The 19,130-nt window shown below is 55.7% G+C and overlaps 1 protein-coding gene across 1 annotated transcript; it reads right to left on the bottom strand.

Annotated features, from left to right (window-relative positions):
* Positions 1–102: 102 nt before the first annotated feature.
* On the bottom strand, positions 103–18,920 carry PYGB (glycogen phosphorylase B). Its single transcript, XM_049833568.1, has 20 exons — positions 18,551–18,920; positions 16,448–16,549; positions 14,484–14,562; positions 13,531–13,634; positions 11,937–12,068; positions 9,236–9,347; positions 8,082–8,164; positions 7,017–7,160; positions 6,582–6,674; positions 6,308–6,454; positions 6,022–6,185; positions 5,555–5,669; positions 4,725–4,826; positions 4,449–4,596; positions 3,828–3,886; positions 3,344–3,485; positions 2,785–2,992; positions 2,189–2,323; positions 1,989–2,055; positions 103–1,721 (listed from the first exon to the last, which is right to left on the bottom strand). Exons 1-20 carry the CDS (start codon positions 18,791–18,793, stop codon positions 1,569–1,571), a joined length of 2,532 nt encoding a protein of 843 aa, XP_049689525.1. The 5' UTR covers positions 18,794–18,920; the 3' UTR covers positions 103–1,568.
* Between the last annotated feature and the right edge of the window lie 210 nt (positions 18,921–19,130).

Here is a 19,130-nt window from a genome sequence, read left to right as displayed (position 1 = left end):
CCCGTTTTACCTGGCAGTTTTTGGGACTTTTCCCTGAGTTGGGCAGGTCAGCTGGGTGTGCGGCAGGGCTGCAGTAGGGTTGTGCATGGGAGATGAGCTTGCAGCTGGGACTGGGCAAGTTTTTGTGGCTGCTGCCAGCTCTGGGTGAGCAGCTCACCTGGAGCCCAGTGGGTCTGTGCCTGTACTCCGGCTGCAGCCAAGTCTCTGCTTTCCCACTGGGGATGGGGGAAGTTGGAACTGCCCATGGGATTTCTAGCACAGGAGCCCTTGTGTGCCATTTGCTGGGCAAAACCCAACACTGTAACCCCCACCTGAGTGCATACAGTCAACGCCCCAGAGGTGCAGGTAAATGGATTTGGCCCTAGCTAGCCCAGTGCAGCCTCTGGGACCAGCTCCCTCCTGTACACCCTCTGTGCTGGCAAAACTGACCTTTCTGCTGTGGGCATGTCTCCCCTATGGTGGTACCAGCACCCCAGCATCATGCCAGCTGCAGGGGACCCTCCCATGAAGCCACAGCTGGGGAACACCAGGATGGCTTCAAGCATCATGGCCTGAACTTGTTGCAACCTGAACCCACAGGCATGGAGTAGTCACGAGTCAGCCCCAAGTCAACCCAGCAGGTGTTCTGGTTGTTTTAATGAGTTGGTGTCACACAAGGGAGTACTGGTGCACTACACAGCACTACAGGTGTTAAATTCTGACCCCAGTGCCAGGAGAGACACATGGAGCAGCCGTGACCCAGCTGCGAAGAGACGCAAGAAGTGCCATACGTGTTCAAGGCCTGGGTAGCACCCAGCATACAGCTGTGCCTGGAGAGCCAGGAGACCGCCTGTGGGCCCAGCAGGGTCAGCCACCCAGTTGGCAGTGGTGGGTACAACCCTCTCTATGCAGACACGGAGGCTAAAAATCCCTGGAGTGACTTGGTTACTGGGCTTTTAGTTAAGTAAAGAGGTGTGGGAGGAAGCTACGGCAAGCTCTGTGGTGAGGAAGTCGCTGATCCCAGGCCCCCTCTCCTTCTCCTTGGGGCACACGGCATTTGACATTGGTGCCGGCAGGGTGCCAGCTGCTTTAACAGCCAGTCCCATCTTCTCTGGGTGTTATTTGGGAAGGGGGTAACTAGAGGGGCTGGCAGCGGCCTCTCGCTCCCCTAGCTTTGGGGCTGGCAGACCCACTGGAGGAGGATGTAAGACACGCTCTGTTTTGGCTAAACCTGCTTGTGGGGCAAGGTCAAGGAGGCCAGGCCAGGCTGCATGCAGGGGGAGAGGGGAGGATTTAGTTGGAAAGCCCTTGTTAAGCATGGAGCACAGCTGTGGAAGACTTCTCTGTGGTCATCTCACTAAAAGCACTATGCAGCACATGCAGGCTGGATACATGGGTACAAACAGGGTCCTTTCTCCTCTCCCCCAGCTCCTCTTCCTCAGTCAGGGCTCTTCCTCAGAGCATCCTTCTACCCCGCTGAGGGAAAAGCCTTGTTTCTGCAGAGCTGAGCCCATCTGACTGGCAGTGAAATTCAGGTGAGGCCTCCTGGGCTGGGAGCGCATCCCTCCTTCCTTCCCTCTGTGCTTCCATCAATCCCGGGGGAGGTTGGGTGGGGGGATTTTTGTGGCAGATGGCTCCACACCCCAGATCTCCCGGGCGTACTCCGTGATGGTCCTATCACTGGAGAACTTGCCCGAGCATGCAATGTTCCTGATGACTTTCTTAGTCCACTCCCGGGGGTCCTGGGAAGAGGAGAGGCAATATCAGCAGTCAGTCCCTCACCTGGCTCTGTCCCAGCTTGCAGCCTTGCAGAGCACGCTTGGCTGGTTTAAATGCTGCGTCGCGGGGCTGCCGAAGCAGCAAAACCTGCGTTGCCCTGACCCCATGCCCAAGCCATGCGGTGTCTGTAAGGACTCCACGGGAGCACACTCGGCTTCTCCCATGTCTTCCCACTGCACCACCGTGGCCGAAGACCTCATCCCTCCCCCTCGGTAGCAGGCAGCTCTTACCATGAACAGCTGGTCCACTTGACCTTGGCATTTAATGTAAGCCTCGTAGTCGGCAAACACCTTAAACCTGAAACCCAAAGCCGAGTAAGGTTAGGGTTTGCTTGCTGTAGGGTCCCAGCCTGGCAGGACAGGGCCGGCTGGGAAAGGGTTGCAGGCGGGCTGAGAGCAGCCCACCAAAGGCGATGCTTGCCAGGACTTACCTGTCGTGGTGCATGAGCATATTCACAACGTCCCTGAAGCAACCGGGGTCTCGAGGGGAGAAAAACCCGCTGCTGATCTGGTCGACAGCCTGTCGCAGCTCTGGCAGACGCTCGTAGTACTCCCGTGCGTTATACCTGCACCCAGCAGAGATGGGCTGTAGGGGCTGATGCTCTGCCCCGGGGCCCAGCACCCAGAGGGCAGGACCTGACACGTCTGGGGCAGGGAGGGCAGGCAAGGATGCTGGATGCTGGGCAAGGATGTTTTATGGCTCCTGAGGGGCTTTTTTCCTGGGGCTGTGTCCATCAGAGAACCCTGCTAGCGGCTCCGAGACCAGTTGCGGTGCCTGAATCGCTTTGTGCCCAGGCTCCCGTCCTTTCTTGGCTGTTGTGCTCAGGGTGAGCTGTGTCCTTGATGGACCATGCACTGACCAGCCAAGGGCGAAGGCTGTCTCCAGCCCCCTGCTTTTTCCTGCTCCAGAACTGCCCAGGGAGGAGAGTGTCCCTCCCAGAGATTACATCTCTCTCCCTGTTAGAGCTGGGACCTGTATCCCCATCTGACAAGCCCTGGCACCTATGGGGCTCTCCCCAGCACCAACCCTTGGCGATCCAGGGCCTCCACGTCCTCCACCCGCATGCCAAAGATGAAGAGGTTTTCTTCGCCTGCCTCCTCCGCCATCTCCACGTTGGCCCCATCCATGGTACCAATGGTGAGGGCCCCGTTCACCATGAACTTCATGTTGCCGGTACCCGAGGCCTCCGTGCCAGCTGTGGAGATCTGCTGGGAGAGATCTGCTGCTGGGATCACTGTCGGGTGCAAGAGAGGTAGGATTTAATCCTTGGCATGCTGCAGGTCCCCATGACCTGGGCCCAGGACACCAAAACAACCCCGGGGCATCTGCTAGTGGCCCTACTGACCTCTACCTCAGCCCAAACAGCATGGCTCTGGGGCCAGAGCCAGGCTCAGCCCTGCCATGACCCCATGCAGTTGCTATCACTCCTGCGTGAAGCTGGCTTCCCACCCTGTGTGGAGCCCTCGGGTCCTTCCTAAAGAAGAGCCAGGTGACCTGCCATGACAGCTTCTCAGGCCAGCCAGTTTCTGGGCTCAGCTGGGACGTGCCCAGCTCCTGACACATGCTTACACAAGACCAGACGTACCCTTCTCGGCCAAGGATACCCGGTAGTTCTCCAGGAAGATGACCTTGAGCCTGTCCCCCACATAGGGATCGTTGTTGATGACCTCACCGATGGACGTGATGAGTTTGATGATCATCTTGGCCATGTGGTAGCCAGGGGCTGCCTGAAAAAGAGCAGCCCAGAAATAGTGAAGGCTTTTAAGGAAGGGAGAGCATGAGAGGTGCCAGTGCGGGTCCTCACCGCAGGGAGAATCTGGGCCTCACCTCTGCTGTTCACATGGATCAGCAAAAACACCCTAAGTGGGAGGTGAAGTCCTGAGCCACAAGCAAAGAGTGATGGGGCCTCGTTCAGTCTGATTAGTCCATAAAGGTGTTTCCTGAAGAGCCCACCAGCAGATACATGCTGGCTAACCTACAGCGGGCCCGGCAAAGCCACAGAAAGGGGACGGCGCCTTCCCCACATCCCCACTGAGCCATGCATGCACCGAGTCTGGGATGCACGTTACCTTTCCTCCGATCATAATAGTCCTGGGCACAAAGGATTTGGATGGATCGCGTCTGATGCCTGAAAGAGCAGGGCATAACACAACCAAAGTGAAGATAAACTGGACAGAGTTAATTACGTTCATCAGAGGTGGGATGGGATCTCCGCCCATGTTACGTGGACCCAACAAACTTGCAGGACCCCGAAGCTCAATGAGACATCCACCAGAGCTGTGCTGGGCAAAAATGGGCTCCAGAGTCCTCGGACGATGACTCAAGCCAGCACGATGCAGAGCTCCAATGATTTGGCTCCCTTTGGGAACGGGCAGGGGCCCGAAGCATACGGCAGGGAGCGGGGGTTCAACTTGCACCAGGTCAGTCCTAACACCTGCAGTACAGGTGTGGGGGTTACCTGGGCCCTGGGACCCAGGTGGGCTGGAGACGTGGGCTGTGAGCTTTTCCTCAGAGCTCTGTACGACCCTTCAGCCGCTCTGTCTTCCCTCCTGGAGAGAAGCCCTTCATGACAAGAGGGCAGAGCTAGGCTCAGGAGTCCTTGGCCACCAACTGGCATACTTTTCCATGGGAACCCTGGCAGCGAGCATCTGGGGGGACACCCCTTGTCTACCAGCCCAGGCAGGACTTACGGTTGTATAGAGTGATAGCATGCAGGCAGTTCAGCAGTTGCCGCTTGTACTCATGGATTCGCTTGACCTGAACATCGAACATGGACGAAGGGTTGATCTTGACCTTGTACTGCTCCTCCAAGTAGGCTGCAAACTTCAGCTTGTTTTCCTGGCAAGAAAAATCTGATGAGGAACGGGCATGGGTTCCCAGGCCTTGTGTCAGAAATGAGCGTTTGCTGCCGGGATGTTCCTGGGAGCATGGTGCCTTCCCCCCACCCCAACTCCAGTGCACATTACCTGTTTGACTTTCGCCACATCCCTGATAAAAGTCTCATTATTGATGAAATCCAGTAGCTTCTTCAGCTGGCTCAGATCTGTGATAAAATCTTCCCCGATTTTCTAAAAGAACAAGCCAAGAGAGGGATGTCCCACCCGTGAGAGACCTCACCCAGTCCACAACTGCACTTTCCCAACAGAGATGCCACAGTCCCGTTGGGAATTGGAAGAGGCACTCTGGCTGGGAAAAGGGGCACAGTTTCTTATAGCGAGCTTACTTCTCCGTATCGTCAGGGAGCCCAAAGGTACAAGGGAAACATGGCACTTGCAAAAACCCAAACAAGTCCCCACCCCTCAAGGAGCTTTAGAGCACATGTACCAGGGCCTCCTGGCACCTGGAGGAACTGCTGGGCAGGACACAAAGATACATTTAATTGCAGGACGTTATTCAGCTATAGCATGTCACAGTGTGAAGCAAAAAAACCTGTGCTAAAGGGCCTGGTAAACAAAGGAGACAGAACTGGGGCTGGAGTTCCTTTGTGCCCGTGAAGCTGAATGCTTTTGCAGACACCCCATTTCACACACCACGGTATTGCCTGCCAGGTTGTGTATCGCCACTGCGAGGGCAGGGAACCAGATCCAAATTTCTGCAACGTTTTTGGCCAACTCTTCATCACTGACTTTAAAGCCCAGCCAGTCTCACACCTACACGTGCAACGGGCGTGCTTCCAGGCTGTCCTCACTCCCACCCGCCAGGCGTGAGCCCCAGCTCTGATCAGACCACACGAAGAGGTGATCAGAAGCAAACGGATCACGCTCAGCCCCTCACTTCGGGACAGCTTGCAACTCACCTCAGCAATAACATCGGCCAGCCCTGGGTTGCACAGCAGGAGCCAGCGCCTCGGCGTGATCCCGTTTGTCTTGTTCTGAAACTTCTCCGGCTCCAGCTCATAGAAATCCTTGAACCTGGAACACCAGAGAGATCTGAACCACCCACTACCACCCAGAGCTTCAGCTGGGCCCCCACCGCACGTCCTCCTGACTCGGGGCAGTCACTGCGGATCTCCCTGGAGCAAGCGTGAACTCTCTATGCCGCTTCTCACCCCCTTCCTCGGCCGTAATGCCGAGGGTTTCACCAGCTCCAAAGGGACATGAGTTAGACCTTGCACACAAGCAAATAAGACTCCCCAACCTGCCATGCCCAGGAGGGCAACCAAAGCAGACCTCAACACCTGATCGCTCCAGTTAGCCCCCCCCTGCTTGCAGGCAAAGCCCAGTGAGTGGAGAAGGAGCGTGCCTTGGGTGTCCCCCAACTCACACCGAGTTCTTCACAATGTCAGAGTGGATGCGGGCCACGCCGTTGACCGCGTGGGAGCCAATCACACAGAGATGCGCCATGTTAATACGTTTGCAGTCTCCTTCCTCGATCACCGACATCCTCCGGAGACGGTCAATGTCCCCTGGGTAGAGAGCTGCCACCCGCTGCAGACAGAAAAAGGGACATTAGTGACCCAGCCATAGGACCTAGGAACATTCCCATCCTAAAAGCAGCCAGATCAAGACCCCCAGAGTTCCCACAGCCTGTGACCGGCCCAGTCCCTTACGTCCAGATGCATCTGGTTGAGGGCGTAAATGATCTCTAGGTGACGCGGCAGCAGCTTTTCAAACATGGAGACCGGCCAGCGCTCCAGGGCTTCAGGCAGCACGGTATGGTTGGTGTAGGCGCAGGTCCGTTTCGTGATCTCCCAGGCCTGCGTTACGGAGAGCAGGTTAACGCGTGCGTGCCCAGGCCAGGAGGGGAAAGGAGACCCCGTGCGAGGACAGGACAGCAGCTCTTTCTGCTGCAACGTTTGGCACGGACCTCCTAGCTCTGCTTACCTTGTCCCAATCCACTTTCTCCACATCCACCAGGATCCGCATAAGCTCTGGGATGGACAGGGCAGGGTGGGTGTCGTTTAGCTGAATAGCCACCTGCAACAGAGACTTGCCGGGCTCAGATCTGGCAGGGATAGGACTGTGACAGCGTCCTGCATGCGTGGGGTTGGGGCGAGGGTCATGCGCAAGCCTCTTCTCGTGGCACACACCCCAGAAAGAGAGTGAGCTCCCAGGAACGGAGCTATTCAACCTTCGCAAGTTTTGCTCCAAATCGCAAAATTTTCCCTGGGAAAATAGCCCAGAGATCACCTGTTTTCCAACCCAAACTGCCAGGGTCTTTGTATACATGCCCCCACTTGGTCCTGAGCATCCTGCTTTCCCTCATGATAGGCAGGTCTAGCTAAAACGCCCCCGGACCCTCTCTGCCCAACAACTCACCTTGTCTGGGAAGGTTTCAAAGCAAGTTCTCACAGGGTCTCGACAGCCAAATTTGGAGGACTTAAACCGGCGGATGATGTCTTGGAGGGTAGCAGCCACCACGAAGTACTCCTGTTTCAGCCGCAGCTCCTTGCCTTCAAAGAACTGCAAGTGGGGGGACCACAGCCATCAGTGCTGCAGTTGCCATTCCCATTTGGCAGCCGAACCCCTGGAGATGCTCCTACCCACTCTGATGGGCTTCCCAACAGGCCTCACAGGTTCAGCACCTCATCAGGGCAAATGTGGATGTTTCTCATATTGCCTCTGATGGGGGAGCAGCTGTAGGGACTGACAAGGGGCTCGGCATCCCAAACAGCTGCCTCCAGAGAGCACCAGAACCTGCCACATCCATGCTAGTCCTACAGAGCAAGCGCAGCTCCCTCCCTCACTGCAAGACCCTTGGATTTTGGACTCCCTGCAATAGCCAGGAGCCCGTGTCTCTGGACATACCAGCTGCCTCCCGTGCACGCTACACTTCACGCTATTTTTAAAAGCCAGCAGGAATGAGAGGGTGCAGGTAAAGTGCAGGAGATGAGTTTTTCCAGCTCAGATCCTAACCCATGACTAGATAGCGAGGGCTCTTCCCTTCTGGATCCAGTGCCCAGTGGGTGCATGGCCTGGGACAGTCCCTGCAGCGAGAAATCCCTCGAACTGGGGATGGGAACGAGTCCCCCCCTCATGGCCGCCTCTGAAATGACAACTTACTTTTGCAAAGGGTAAGCCACGTAAATTGCCTTGAATTTGAAGGAGTAATATGTCTTCCCCTCCTTGCAGCAGGGGACAGAGCAGCTACACAATATGGGCCAGACTCTCTCAGCTGCCATCAGTCAGCAGAGACCCTCTGGAGCCAGCAGAGCTGTGTCTGTTCACTGAGAATTACGGGGCCAACCTATTGTATTCAAAATCCTTAAACCAGAACAATAAATATCAGGTGGCCATGACCTTCCAGTGCTTGCAAACAAGGCAATACAACTACAGGGAGGATGATCCAGAGCAGCAGGCGAGAGAGGCAAGAGAATCACTCACGTTGTCGTTTGGGTACAGGACTCTGGATATGTTTTCTGCCAGGTTTCTGTCCAACACCGCCTCAATGTAGTCACCCACGTTGACTGCAGCAAGAGAGAAATACACACAGCACTGCAGCAGCTGTAGAGGCTCAGGTAGGTCCCTGACACTGCACTTTTCCCTCTTTTCTCTTAGAGCAGTTTGTAACAGGAACGTTCAGGCTGGTATTAATGAAATACGAATGGGAATGTACATGTGTGAAAGGCACCAGAGAGACAGGAGGAGATGGGATAAGAGAAAGGCACATCTCCATGCAGTTTCTCGGAAGGACAGAGAGAAACTGAAGACAGACAGCAGCCAGAGAAGGCAAAAAAAGGAAGCGAGTGACCAGCCATCTTGCGTAAGGATGAAGGAGAAATGGGACAGGGCAAAGAAGCACAAAGACCGCAATCACGCTTAACTGCTAAAAGGGTACAAAAGGCTCTTCTGAAACCCAGCTCGCAGCTGCCAATGCACAATTATGAGGACTCGAGAGCCATCACCCCTTATCCCACACAAGTTCTCCTGGCAGGGCTGCTTTGACACACACATCTCTGCGCTTGCCAGAATGGAAGAATAAATCAAAGCAGTCTAGTCTAAAACCTTCCACTTCTGTAACAGCCCCTCACTGACATTCGGTATGTTAGTTGCCGTGTATCTGCTCTTCTTCAGCACTACAATTAAAGCCTGGAAAAAACACAGCAGAGAGGTCACACGTAGACCCAAAGGAAACCAACAGTAAGGTGGGCTGTGCTGCTCTTCTCCTTCAGCCCTAAGGGATGATGCTGCACAGAAACGACCCTCCATGGCAAGTGTGGGTTTGCAGCTCATTTGGTGATGTGGGGAACGCAGTGGCACGCGGTCTATCACTTGGGGAAGGTATAGGGCAGGTTTTGAGAGCATGAGAAGCGTGATGGGTATGGAAGGAGGACGGATGGGTGTCCTGGTGCATGAGGGCTCTGGAAGCGGTTGGAGGGAGTGTGATCCACGGATGCGCACACAGCACTGTGTTTGGAGGTAGCCGGGAGATACGGATAAAGCAGACCAGGTGGGGAGTGCTGTGCCAGGTCGTATGCACACAGAACAACCAAGTCCCAGCCTGGCCAGAAGAGAGGCAGCGGAGGGATAGCACTTACACTCTTGGAGGTTGAAGTCATTGGGCGCTTTTGCAGACCACAGCCTCATGGTGTTTACAGTGTTGTTCTTGTATCCTGGCACTGGCGTGTCGTAAGGCATAGCAAGGACAACCTGCAAAAGGATAGTATTCCCCTCTGATTAGCAGCACGATGGCCTCAGAGAAGGTGGGAAAGCAGCTGAAACCTCTGTAGGAAGAATCCAGAGGACACACACAACTCCTGGCTGTGGCAAGAATCTCACCTTAGTAAAACACACCTGCTGAGCTTCACAGAATTCCCTGCTATCATGGGCACTGCCAGCACCCACTGGCAAAGCATTAATAGGAGAAGCAGAGCTGTTTGGAGCTTTACTGACAAACTGGGAGTTACAAACCCATCAATGAAACGTAAAAGAGAATTGCAAGCAACTTGCTGACCTTCCTATACCAACTGGCATGCCTATTAGTTATTCACTAGAGCACGGCAAGAATCCTCAGCTGGCCACTGCGATTCTGTCTGTGCTGGGCTGGGGCCAGGGCAGCTGGGACAACCTTTGTGTTTCCATCTGGGATAAACTCCGCAGCCTGAATCCTGCCTGTTAGCCTTCCGCAGCCTGCCAGGACCAAACCCTACCACCGCAGCACCATTCCCACAGCAATTCACCCAACGGTCAAGGTTTGTTGAACCTGCCTGGGTGAGTCCACTGCGATCTCCAGCATCCAAACTGAACATGAGGGTGAAACTATTAGTGCAGTCTACGGATGATGCTTAAGCATCAGGATGCTTCACATGTGGCTACAGGGAGTAACACCGGAGCTCCCAGTTCAGATTACACTAGCCAGGCAAGGCACGGGTATGCTTCCAAGCTTCTGTGCTCCAGCTCACTGTTGTGCCAACACCTGTGTGCCTCCAGACCTGCTCAGCAGCAAGGCAAGGCACCCTGACCTCAGCCTGGAACGACGACGCTGAGGGCTGATGCCAGCAGAGCCAAACGGCGCTTGCAGAGCAATGCCCTGATCCTGCAGCACGGAGCCTGGGCTGCCTGACATTGGCAAAAAAAAGCCAGCACCTTCCTGAACAAGTCGGTGTGTACTGGCACGACAGCCCAGCAGCCAGAGGCTGTCCCCAAACAAAGATGTGAGAGGCAGCAGAGAACTGAAGGAGCTGTGCTCACAGGGCAGGGAAAACCCAGGCAGATCGGCTTGTTGGCCCTGAACAGCCTCTCGGTGCTGGCGTCAGCAACACCTCCCCTCTGGGGAGAATCAGCAAGAGCTCAGGCTCTCAAAGCTGCTATTACCAGCTCCGAACATGGAAGCAGGCAGAAAGCCTGCCCTGCCTGAGCCACGCGACTGGGGCACACATCACATGAAAAGAGTGATGCTATATTTGGAGACTGTGTCTTTGGCTTTTTTTTTTTTTTTTTTCCCGAAACTTTCCAACTTGTTCCCTAATTGGCACTATCTGAAAATTCACCTCCTTGTAGGAAGCAGTGTTTCCACTGCACTGCTTGGGATCCCTGAAACCCCAGACTACCGCCGGGGTCAGAAGAGGAGCACATCGAAAGGCAACGGCGCTCGGTCCCCAAGCGGATACCTGCTTCCCAAGAGAGCTCTGGCATGGTGCTTCCATGCTGTTCACGAGGCTGTGGTGTTGAACCCCTGCACTGTCTGTGTCCTGGGAACAGCCTATGTCACTGTACAGCCTTTGACAACCAGGGACGCTGGAAAAGGACCTGGTTTGTTTCTCTGAGCAGACCCAGGCAGTTCTGCAATGGAGCTTCAGCTCTTGGCACTGAAGAGAAAGGCTTGGCTTTATGACTGTGCACTCCTCGGATGGGTAGAGCTGGCTCGTCGGGGTGAGAGACCCTCGAACATTATGGGAACAAGGCTAGGTCATGTCCCTGAATCCCAGAGAAATTCATAGTCCTTCCTTCCTCCATCCCGGGCACTGCTTAGACAGGAGAGGCTGAAACATCTTCAATCCTCTTAATAAATCTGTCCCTCTTTAAAGCTTGCCTTCCTCAGCGGTAAGACTGGAATGCATTTACGACGCAGCAGCCTGTGCTCCGAGCAGACACATGCTCCCGAAGCACAGCTTTACCTCCCCAACTGTGGGAGCCTGAAGAAGCGTTTGCTCTCCACGATGCCGCAAAACAAGGCCTCCGGGCAGACCGGAGACTTGAAACCATGCCTCCAGCCTTCCCTGACAGCACTCTACCCATCAGGCGAGCCTGGGAAAGAGGAACTTGCTCTGATCACAGGAGTTAAACACCCACAGAATTGCTCCACGGCCACCCCACAAGATGAATCTCCACCCACAGCAGCAGTGCCAGAACCACCTGCAAAACCACTGGGTTGAGCGAGTGGTAGCCAGGAGCAGTGTGGAAGGAGGCTAGCACAGCTGCCAGGGATACAGCCCTCCTCCGACATAAATCCATGCAAGACTGTGGGGCTTCGCCCTGGAGACCAAGTAGAGGAGGAGGAGGCTCCAACTGACCTGAAGTTACAGCTATGACTGAATATCATCCTTCTTTTTCCTCAAATCCTGCTGCAGCCGTAGCCAACAAAGTCACCTTTGTAATTGCAAGGGTAGCAGAGAGTTTTGCCAGACTGGGAGAGAAGCGAGGTCTGACCATCTCACGCAGCGCGGGGACAGATTCTTCCCCCTCCACGCTACCCTGGCCCCTACGCCCCCAGCCCAGCACCGAGGAAGACGTTGGTACCTGAGTGTCGATCCACTTCACACCCTCAGGGGTGTGATCCACGCGGCCGTAGAAGTGCACAGGGAGCATGTATTCTGGGCGAGCTTTCTCCCAGGGATTGCCGTAGCGTAGCCAGTCATCGGCCTCCTCCACCTGCAAGAAGCAAACGAGGTTCATGTGATGGCTTGTGTCTCCAAGTGAAGGCTAAACTAGGCTCTCCGAAGGGAGGCCAGTTTAAAAGCAAAGCTTTAGTAAGCTGGCTTTAAAAATGGATATGCAGAGGCCTCTAGAGGACAGCTGTGCTTTTTGAAACATGGATGACTACATCCCAGCTGGTATAAATAATTCAGGCTCTATGGGCTTTGCAGAGCTGCACAGGTTTAAACCACCCAAACAGCACAGATTGCTGCACTCAGACTGTCTCGAGGCTTTTACATCCAGATTGACCGTGACAGTGGGAATATGTGGGATGGGGTTCCCTAGGAGCCCATCGGTGCTGTTCCTGGCCACAAACCACCCGCTGTGACCCAGGTCTTGCTAACTGCTCTGCCCTCTGCCAGAGAGGATTTCTCTTCCCTGCTCATAACAGCACAAAGGGGAGTGAAGTGAATTCAGCAGAGCCACCAAGGCTGATGTGGACCAGAAACCAGAGGGCCTGAGGCTCTTGGAGAGATGCTCTGTGCCTGCCGGCATTTCTCTGCCAGGCGGGGGGCAGGTCTGAGCCACAACCCAGCATCGCCACCACCCCTGTTCTTTTTTAAGTAACATTAAGCCAGTTACAGTGGATGCTTTTGTCCCTGTTTTCACCATTTATAGGCCCTAGCATTGCAGCTTCTTTGTGGGGAAGGAGGAAAAACCCCAACCCTCAAACCTCTCACCCTCCCTGACTTACGGAGAGCTATTTTACGGGGAAAAAAAGGTCCTTTATGTTTAGAAGCAAGGCAAATCTCCTAATGGAAACCATTTCCAGACATACACTAGGGAAAACTGCCAGCTGGGGCAGTTTTTTTAGCCTATTTTCACTTGCAAAATATTATCATCACTAATGCTAGAGGAGAGTCCCTGTTTAAGCCCCCGCTGCCAGTCTCCCAGGGAACCCACAGGAGCAGCAGCACCCCAGGCACTTGCTCCTCTTCCATCATGGTCAAACTCATCCTCCACCAGACACCTTCATGAGGTGTTTAGCTGCATCTCCATCCTTAGCCTGACTCCTTGCCCACTCACTGCTGGGCTGGATGGGACTCTCGAGTTGTTGCAGCTGTGCCACGGAGCCCCAGCCAGGGAAAACTCCGGTCCCAGCCATGCCCTGTGGGCTCAGCTCCAACACCAGCTTGCTGGGTTGGTGACTGGCGTGGATGAGCTTGCACATGTCCCCGGGTAAGCGCCTGTGGCACACGCACCCCACCGCCCTCATCGCTCCTCTTTGCTCAGGCCGTCAGAGATCCCAGGGTCAGCACAAGCGGTGGGAAGCGACAGCCCATTTTGGCACCAGGTGATGGGCTCAAACGTCCAGTTTATGAACAGCTCAAGGCATCGCAGTGCCGTTTGTGTGGCCAGGCTTTGTCCGCAGGCATGAAACGGAAGGAGAAAGCGCGACTTGAGTTCGCCAACGTACCTGCCAGCCGTCAACAATCTTCTGATTGAAGATACCGAACTCGTAGCGGATGCCGTAACCGTATGCTGCCAGCCCCAGCGTGGCCATGGAGTCCAAGAAGCAAGCTGGAAGAGCGGAACATGGTTATGCTGCAAGAAACTCACCCCTCACTCGCTGCCTCTGCTACGGCATGATGTGCACGGGGGTGAAGGGCTGCCACAACCAATGCCGCTGGAAACATTTATTACTCAAGAAAAAATCCGCGTGCAGCAGGGACAGAAGGGGACACCCTGCGGCAGGACCCCACGGACGTCCTGCCGAGCCACCATGAACACTGCAAGGTTGTTGGTGACAAGGACAGGTCACCAAAAACCTAAATCCAGCCTTGTCACAGTGAGAGCTCTTCTAAACTTGCCTGAGGTGCCCACACCTTGCTCTAAGCTTGCCTGCCCAGTAAAGCAAGGTTTCTGACCCCAACTCACTGCTCCACCAGCTACTTTGCTATTATTGCTTTCGGAGCAAACCCTTCCAGCCCTCAGTCCGTGGCAGCTCTGGCAAAGATCAGCCCTGGCATTTGCTCCGCACTGGGGAGCTCTCATCTCCAGCAGTCCTGTGGGACAGGCAGACTAAAATAGCAGCCAACAATCTGCCTACATGAGAGCTGCTTGGGTGCCTCTGAAAAGTGAGAGATTTCACAGGGAGGTGAGGAAAAAGGCTCCAGACAGCCTCTTTCAGCCGCAGCCCTGCCTGCTGCTGCAGACTACACAGCTACATCTCCTGGATGCTCTCACTGGGGACGGGGCTCGTTTCTGGTCAGCCAAGAGCAGGCAGGAGGGTACCACGCTGCTGAAGGGTTGAGGTCTCCGTGTTTTCTGTCACAGCGCCAGCAGCGAGGGCATGACAGCCTCCAGCCAGGCCACCCTCGGTCCTCGTGCACCCTACACGAGGAGGGGGCTCCCCTCTCCCTGTCTTACCTGCCAAACGGCCCAGGCCTCCGTTTCCCAGCCCAGCATCTTCTTCGATTTCTTCCAGCTCCTCCAAGTCCAAACCCAGCTATTGGGGAAAGAGCCACGGCAGAACACGTCACCAACCGAAGCCCACGTCCTGGGGCTGCTCTCCGAGGAGGGCAAACACCAAAAACAACCCACACCATGGGAAATTTAATACACAGGGGTCTCTGCATCCCCACACCCTCCCCTCCCCACAAAACATCTTACCAGCCTCTGCTCCCCGGGCAGCCCAATTAATTGGAAAACAATTTAGCCCATCATCAAACGTTGCTTTCCCATGAACTAGGCTTCCTTCGAGATCTCGAACCATACACTCATCTCCTGGCAGCCCCTCGCGCCAGGAGGCCCTTCCACCAAACTCGCCGTTGGAGACAGGACGGTGAATGGCCAAGTCGGCACACAAGGGACCACTGAGTCCTGCCCGGCTTACACGTGCCCCCTGCTCTGCTCGCACACCCCCCAGTCCTTGAGGAAGGGCACAACCACACTGGCAGCTGGTTACTGCAGCGTTCACCATTACGCTCCGTGCCTTCCCGCATCCTGCCGCCAAGCTCTTTGGCCGGAATCCATGGCTGGAAGTGGTTGTCTCCTCTGCTGCACCTCTCGGGTTATTTTTTCTCTGGCCCAGGGGCTGCTGCCGGATGAAGGCTAAGCATGCCAGCAGCAAGGACTGCTCCAGGAGTCAAGAGATGCTGCGTCTCGGAAGGCAGCAGCATCTCACCTCAGTGCCGAGGGGACAGCGGGGAGTCAGGCTGACACCACGGCTGCTCCCCAAACCGCTCTCCCACGGCTTCAGCGGTCTGCAACCACAAGCCGGGAAAGCCTCACGCACAGTGTGACGGGGTCGCAAAAACCGAGGTGAATTCTCTCAGTGACAGAGCCATGCTGGATACGAGACCTCCTGTCCCAGCTGGCCACCGGCCATGACGAGCTCCACGTGTCGGAGGCTACAGCGAGGGAAGCCTCCGCTCGCACGTCAGGCCAAATCAGTATGTGGAAAATGCCTTGCAAAGGGATGTGAAGATCCTCCCTGAAAAAAAAACCAGCCTGCGCTCCGAGGCACGATACCTTGGAGAGGAAACATGTCAGGTCCCTCCCTGGAAATGCCTTCCCATCTCTGGGCAAGGAAAGCGCTCACCAGGACGTTTCAGCAGCAATCATAGCACCTCATTTTGAGAGAGTGACAGAGCCCAACTTCTGCTAGAAAGTGTAACGTGGATCAGTCCGGTGGGGCGGGAGGGAAGAGGAAGGGGGGAAATAAAGCTTTTGGGTGAGAAAGCCCAAAACCTCACATTCTGTCAAAAAAAGTCCCTGTCCTGCTGCAGAGATGGCTGCAAGCCTACGTAACCGTGGCCTCACATTTGTGATTGCCTTGGTGGTACTCAGCTGTGTTTTTTTCCAGTTTGAACTCATCCAATGACATTTTAATTCAAGAAAACGATTTCCGCACTTTCTTCCTTCCTGGTGATTCACTTTTCTCTGGCAGCGTTGCTGTGGTGCCTTGTGTACCTGCATGTATGAACTGTAATTTGGCGTTTCGGTGCTCCAGTTTCCCCTTCTGGCCCAGCCTCCCCTATTAGGCTACATCTCCCATGATGAGCCATCACCTCTCCTAGTAATGGAAAGTTATTTGCAGCTTGGGACTCCCTAGTCTTTTGGGATACTGGGTGTTGCTTTCTGGCTACTATTCTGGATTTTCCCAGCCACTACAGGAAAAGGGTGGTTTGAGAAAACCGTACTCCGACTCTCAAGGAACCCCAGGATCCCCCCACGGTCTCCTCTAGAGGATGAAAAACACTAACAGAGAGCCAAGCCTTGTGTCATTTAGTCAAAATAACACATCCTCAGGAGGAAGCCCCGAGAAATAAAGCTACCCAGCCCTCCGCATAGACAAGTTTGGCCAGTTCCCCGTATGCCCAAGACTTCACCTGGTAAATGGCTTCATCGCAAGCGTTCTGCAGGCCCAGGTTCACCATGGTGTTCTGCAGAGTGCGGCCCATGTAGAACTCCAGGGACAGGTAGTAAATGCGCTGGGGAGGCAAAGCAAGACGCTTACGCACAGCACAACACTTTGCTTTCACCAAAGTCACTGAAAATTAGGAGCAGACCCAAGTGCTTTCCAGAGTAGGGATGTCTTCCCAACCGGGCTCTTGGCGCCCGCTCCCAAACACCACACACCGCAGTTTGTTTGTCAGAAGCTCGCGCGGGATGCTAGCCAACTCTCCGCCGCACGTCTCCCTGCCAACAGCCTTCTATAGAAAAATCTCGTTGCTTGTTAAGTGTTTCCCTATTTAACCCAGGGCAAGAATTATCTAGGATGCTGAATGGGATATTTATACACCGTCAAACTCGGCTGAGGTGATGCTTACACTTGGTTTTTAAAGTTTTCCCATGCTGAGCTGAAGCTGATCCAGAGCCTGCTGAAAGCCGGAGCGAGCCCCCCGTCCCATACATGCCGGCCGGGCTCAGGGCCAGGCCCCTTTCCTGCTAGCGATTTTCCAGTGTTCCTATCACACGGGTCCTCCTGTTCTCCCCACGCCGAGATTCACACGCACGTTTCACCCCGTTGAACAAATAAACTGTCCCACGGGTGGCAGGGTTCCCGGCACAACTGTGCAAGACGGGCTGCTCTGTGGTGACCTTCCAAGTTTCAGAGGAGCTGCGCCTGTGCCACGAATGCTAATGAAAGCCTGTTTGTAGGACGAGAAGCAGGCTGTGCAAACTTTTGCCCTCGCTCAGATTTATTGCTATAGATATTTTTATAAATAGACAGGAATTTTTAACAGAGCAACAGCCTGACTTTAAAGCGTGCTTCCCCTGGAATCTCTTTCCTTTGTAGCTGAGATCTTCCCCACTAAGCAGCAGGATTACCCGTTCTGTCACCTCTGCTGGGAGTCTGAGAGGGTCCATCTGTTCCTTGGGGCACATCGGAAAGACTGAAACCATCACGCAGTTGCATAAATACTCTGCTCCGCTCAGCCTCCCGCAGGGACATTGTTTCTAGTGAGAATCTAAGCGCAGGGGACAGTAAGCAAACCCACTCCAAGCTCCTCCTGGCTTTTATGGGATCTGTACAATCCCTTCCGTTAGCGCAGCAGTACGGCTCAGAGCGCATTTGTGTGAGTAAGGATAAAAGGGAGAGCTCCACGCACCGGCCTAACTCCCAGTGCATGTGCAGCCTTACCGGCGTGAAAGTGCAGTTTGCTTCTTGTGTCAAGGCAATATTCATAACCCCAAGAAAAGAGCTGACTCGGGGAGGCAGCTGCCTACAGACTGGGAAGGTACGTGCCTTTTCTAGTACACAGCTGCCCTCCGGGGATCTCCAGTTAAGTGCTGGATTGGGTCTTAATTCAAAAGGATTAAGGCTGAATAATGTCCCGCAGTCCCCAATATCTCCAGCATCGCCGTCCTGACTTGACGAGTGGGGAGGAGAGGAGGGAGCAGGCCGGGTCCCCCAGGAACCACCAACTCGCCAGGGTTTGGTGACCTGGGAAAGCTCGTCTGGTTTGCACGAGGCAAGAAACTCCTCTCCAGCCTCAAAGCTGAGCCGCCCGCGGGCTCCGCAGGAGCGAAGCCAGGACGTCCTGGCTGTGCCGAGGCATGTGCCGAGACGCGGAGGTGACGATGCCCAGAGGGGACATCGCCGCCGTGGTGCGAGTGCAGGACCTGGCCGCGGCGAAGCGTGCGGAGGAGCTGGCAGCAGCAAGGCCCGCGTGAGGACACGCTCGCGGTGGGATAACAGGGGACGTGGCTGCGACAAGGCACCGGGGGGGTCACAGTCGTGGGGATGGCCGAGGGAGGACGCGGCTGCAGCAAGGCTCATTGGGACAGGGCTGCAAAGAAGCTCGTGGGGGTCACGGCCACGGCGAACGAAGGACACGGCGGCGGCGATGCCCACGGGGACGCGGCGAGACGCGCGCGAGGTACGTGACCGCGGCGATGCCCGCGGCCAGGACGAGATGCGGCCGTGGGGATGCCCGTGGGACGAAGGGACCCCCCTCTGTCGCCATCCCCGGGGGGGGCTCGCTCACCTTGGGGTCCTTCTCGTAGTAATGCTGCTGGGTACGAATCCAGCGTCCCACCAGGTGGTCGCGCACGGTGTGGGCAAGCGCGAAGTAGTAGTCGCGGGGGGTGGCGACGTTGCGGTCCTTGACGAGGGTGAAATGGAGATGGCGGTTGAAGCTCTTGCGCACCTCCGCCACGTCTCCCAGCCCCGCGATCCCCCGTACGCTGATCTGCTTTCTCCGTTCCCCGTCGCTCAGCGGAGCGGCCATCCCGCCGGCTTCGGCTTCTTCGCCTCCGGCTTCGGCTTCTTCGGCTCCTTCGGCTCCGGCTCTGCCGCAGCCGGGCCCGCGGCCGCCGCGCCTGCGCTTCCACCGCCCGCGATGAGGCGGAGCCCCGCACGGCTGGCGCCCGGCCCGGCCCCCGAGGAAGGGGGAAGGAGCTGCCCGCCCCCCGGTCCGGCCCCGAAACGATGGAGCGGGTCGGGAGGGGGCTGGTGGAAAGCCGGGCTGATTGGGGACGGGGAAGGGTGTGTTGGGGAACGGGGACGGGGATGGCCTGGGAGAGGTTGTGGGGAGAGGGAGAGGTTGTGGGGAGAGGGAGAGGTTG

This window comes from Accipiter gentilis, chromosome 30, assembly GCF_929443795.1.
Source record: "Accipiter gentilis chromosome 30, bAccGen1.1, whole genome shotgun sequence".
In the NCBI taxonomy this organism is placed as follows: domain Eukaryota; kingdom Metazoa; phylum Chordata; class Aves; order Accipitriformes; family Accipitridae; genus Astur; species Astur gentilis.
This window is presented reverse-complemented; position numbering and strand designations above follow the sequence as displayed.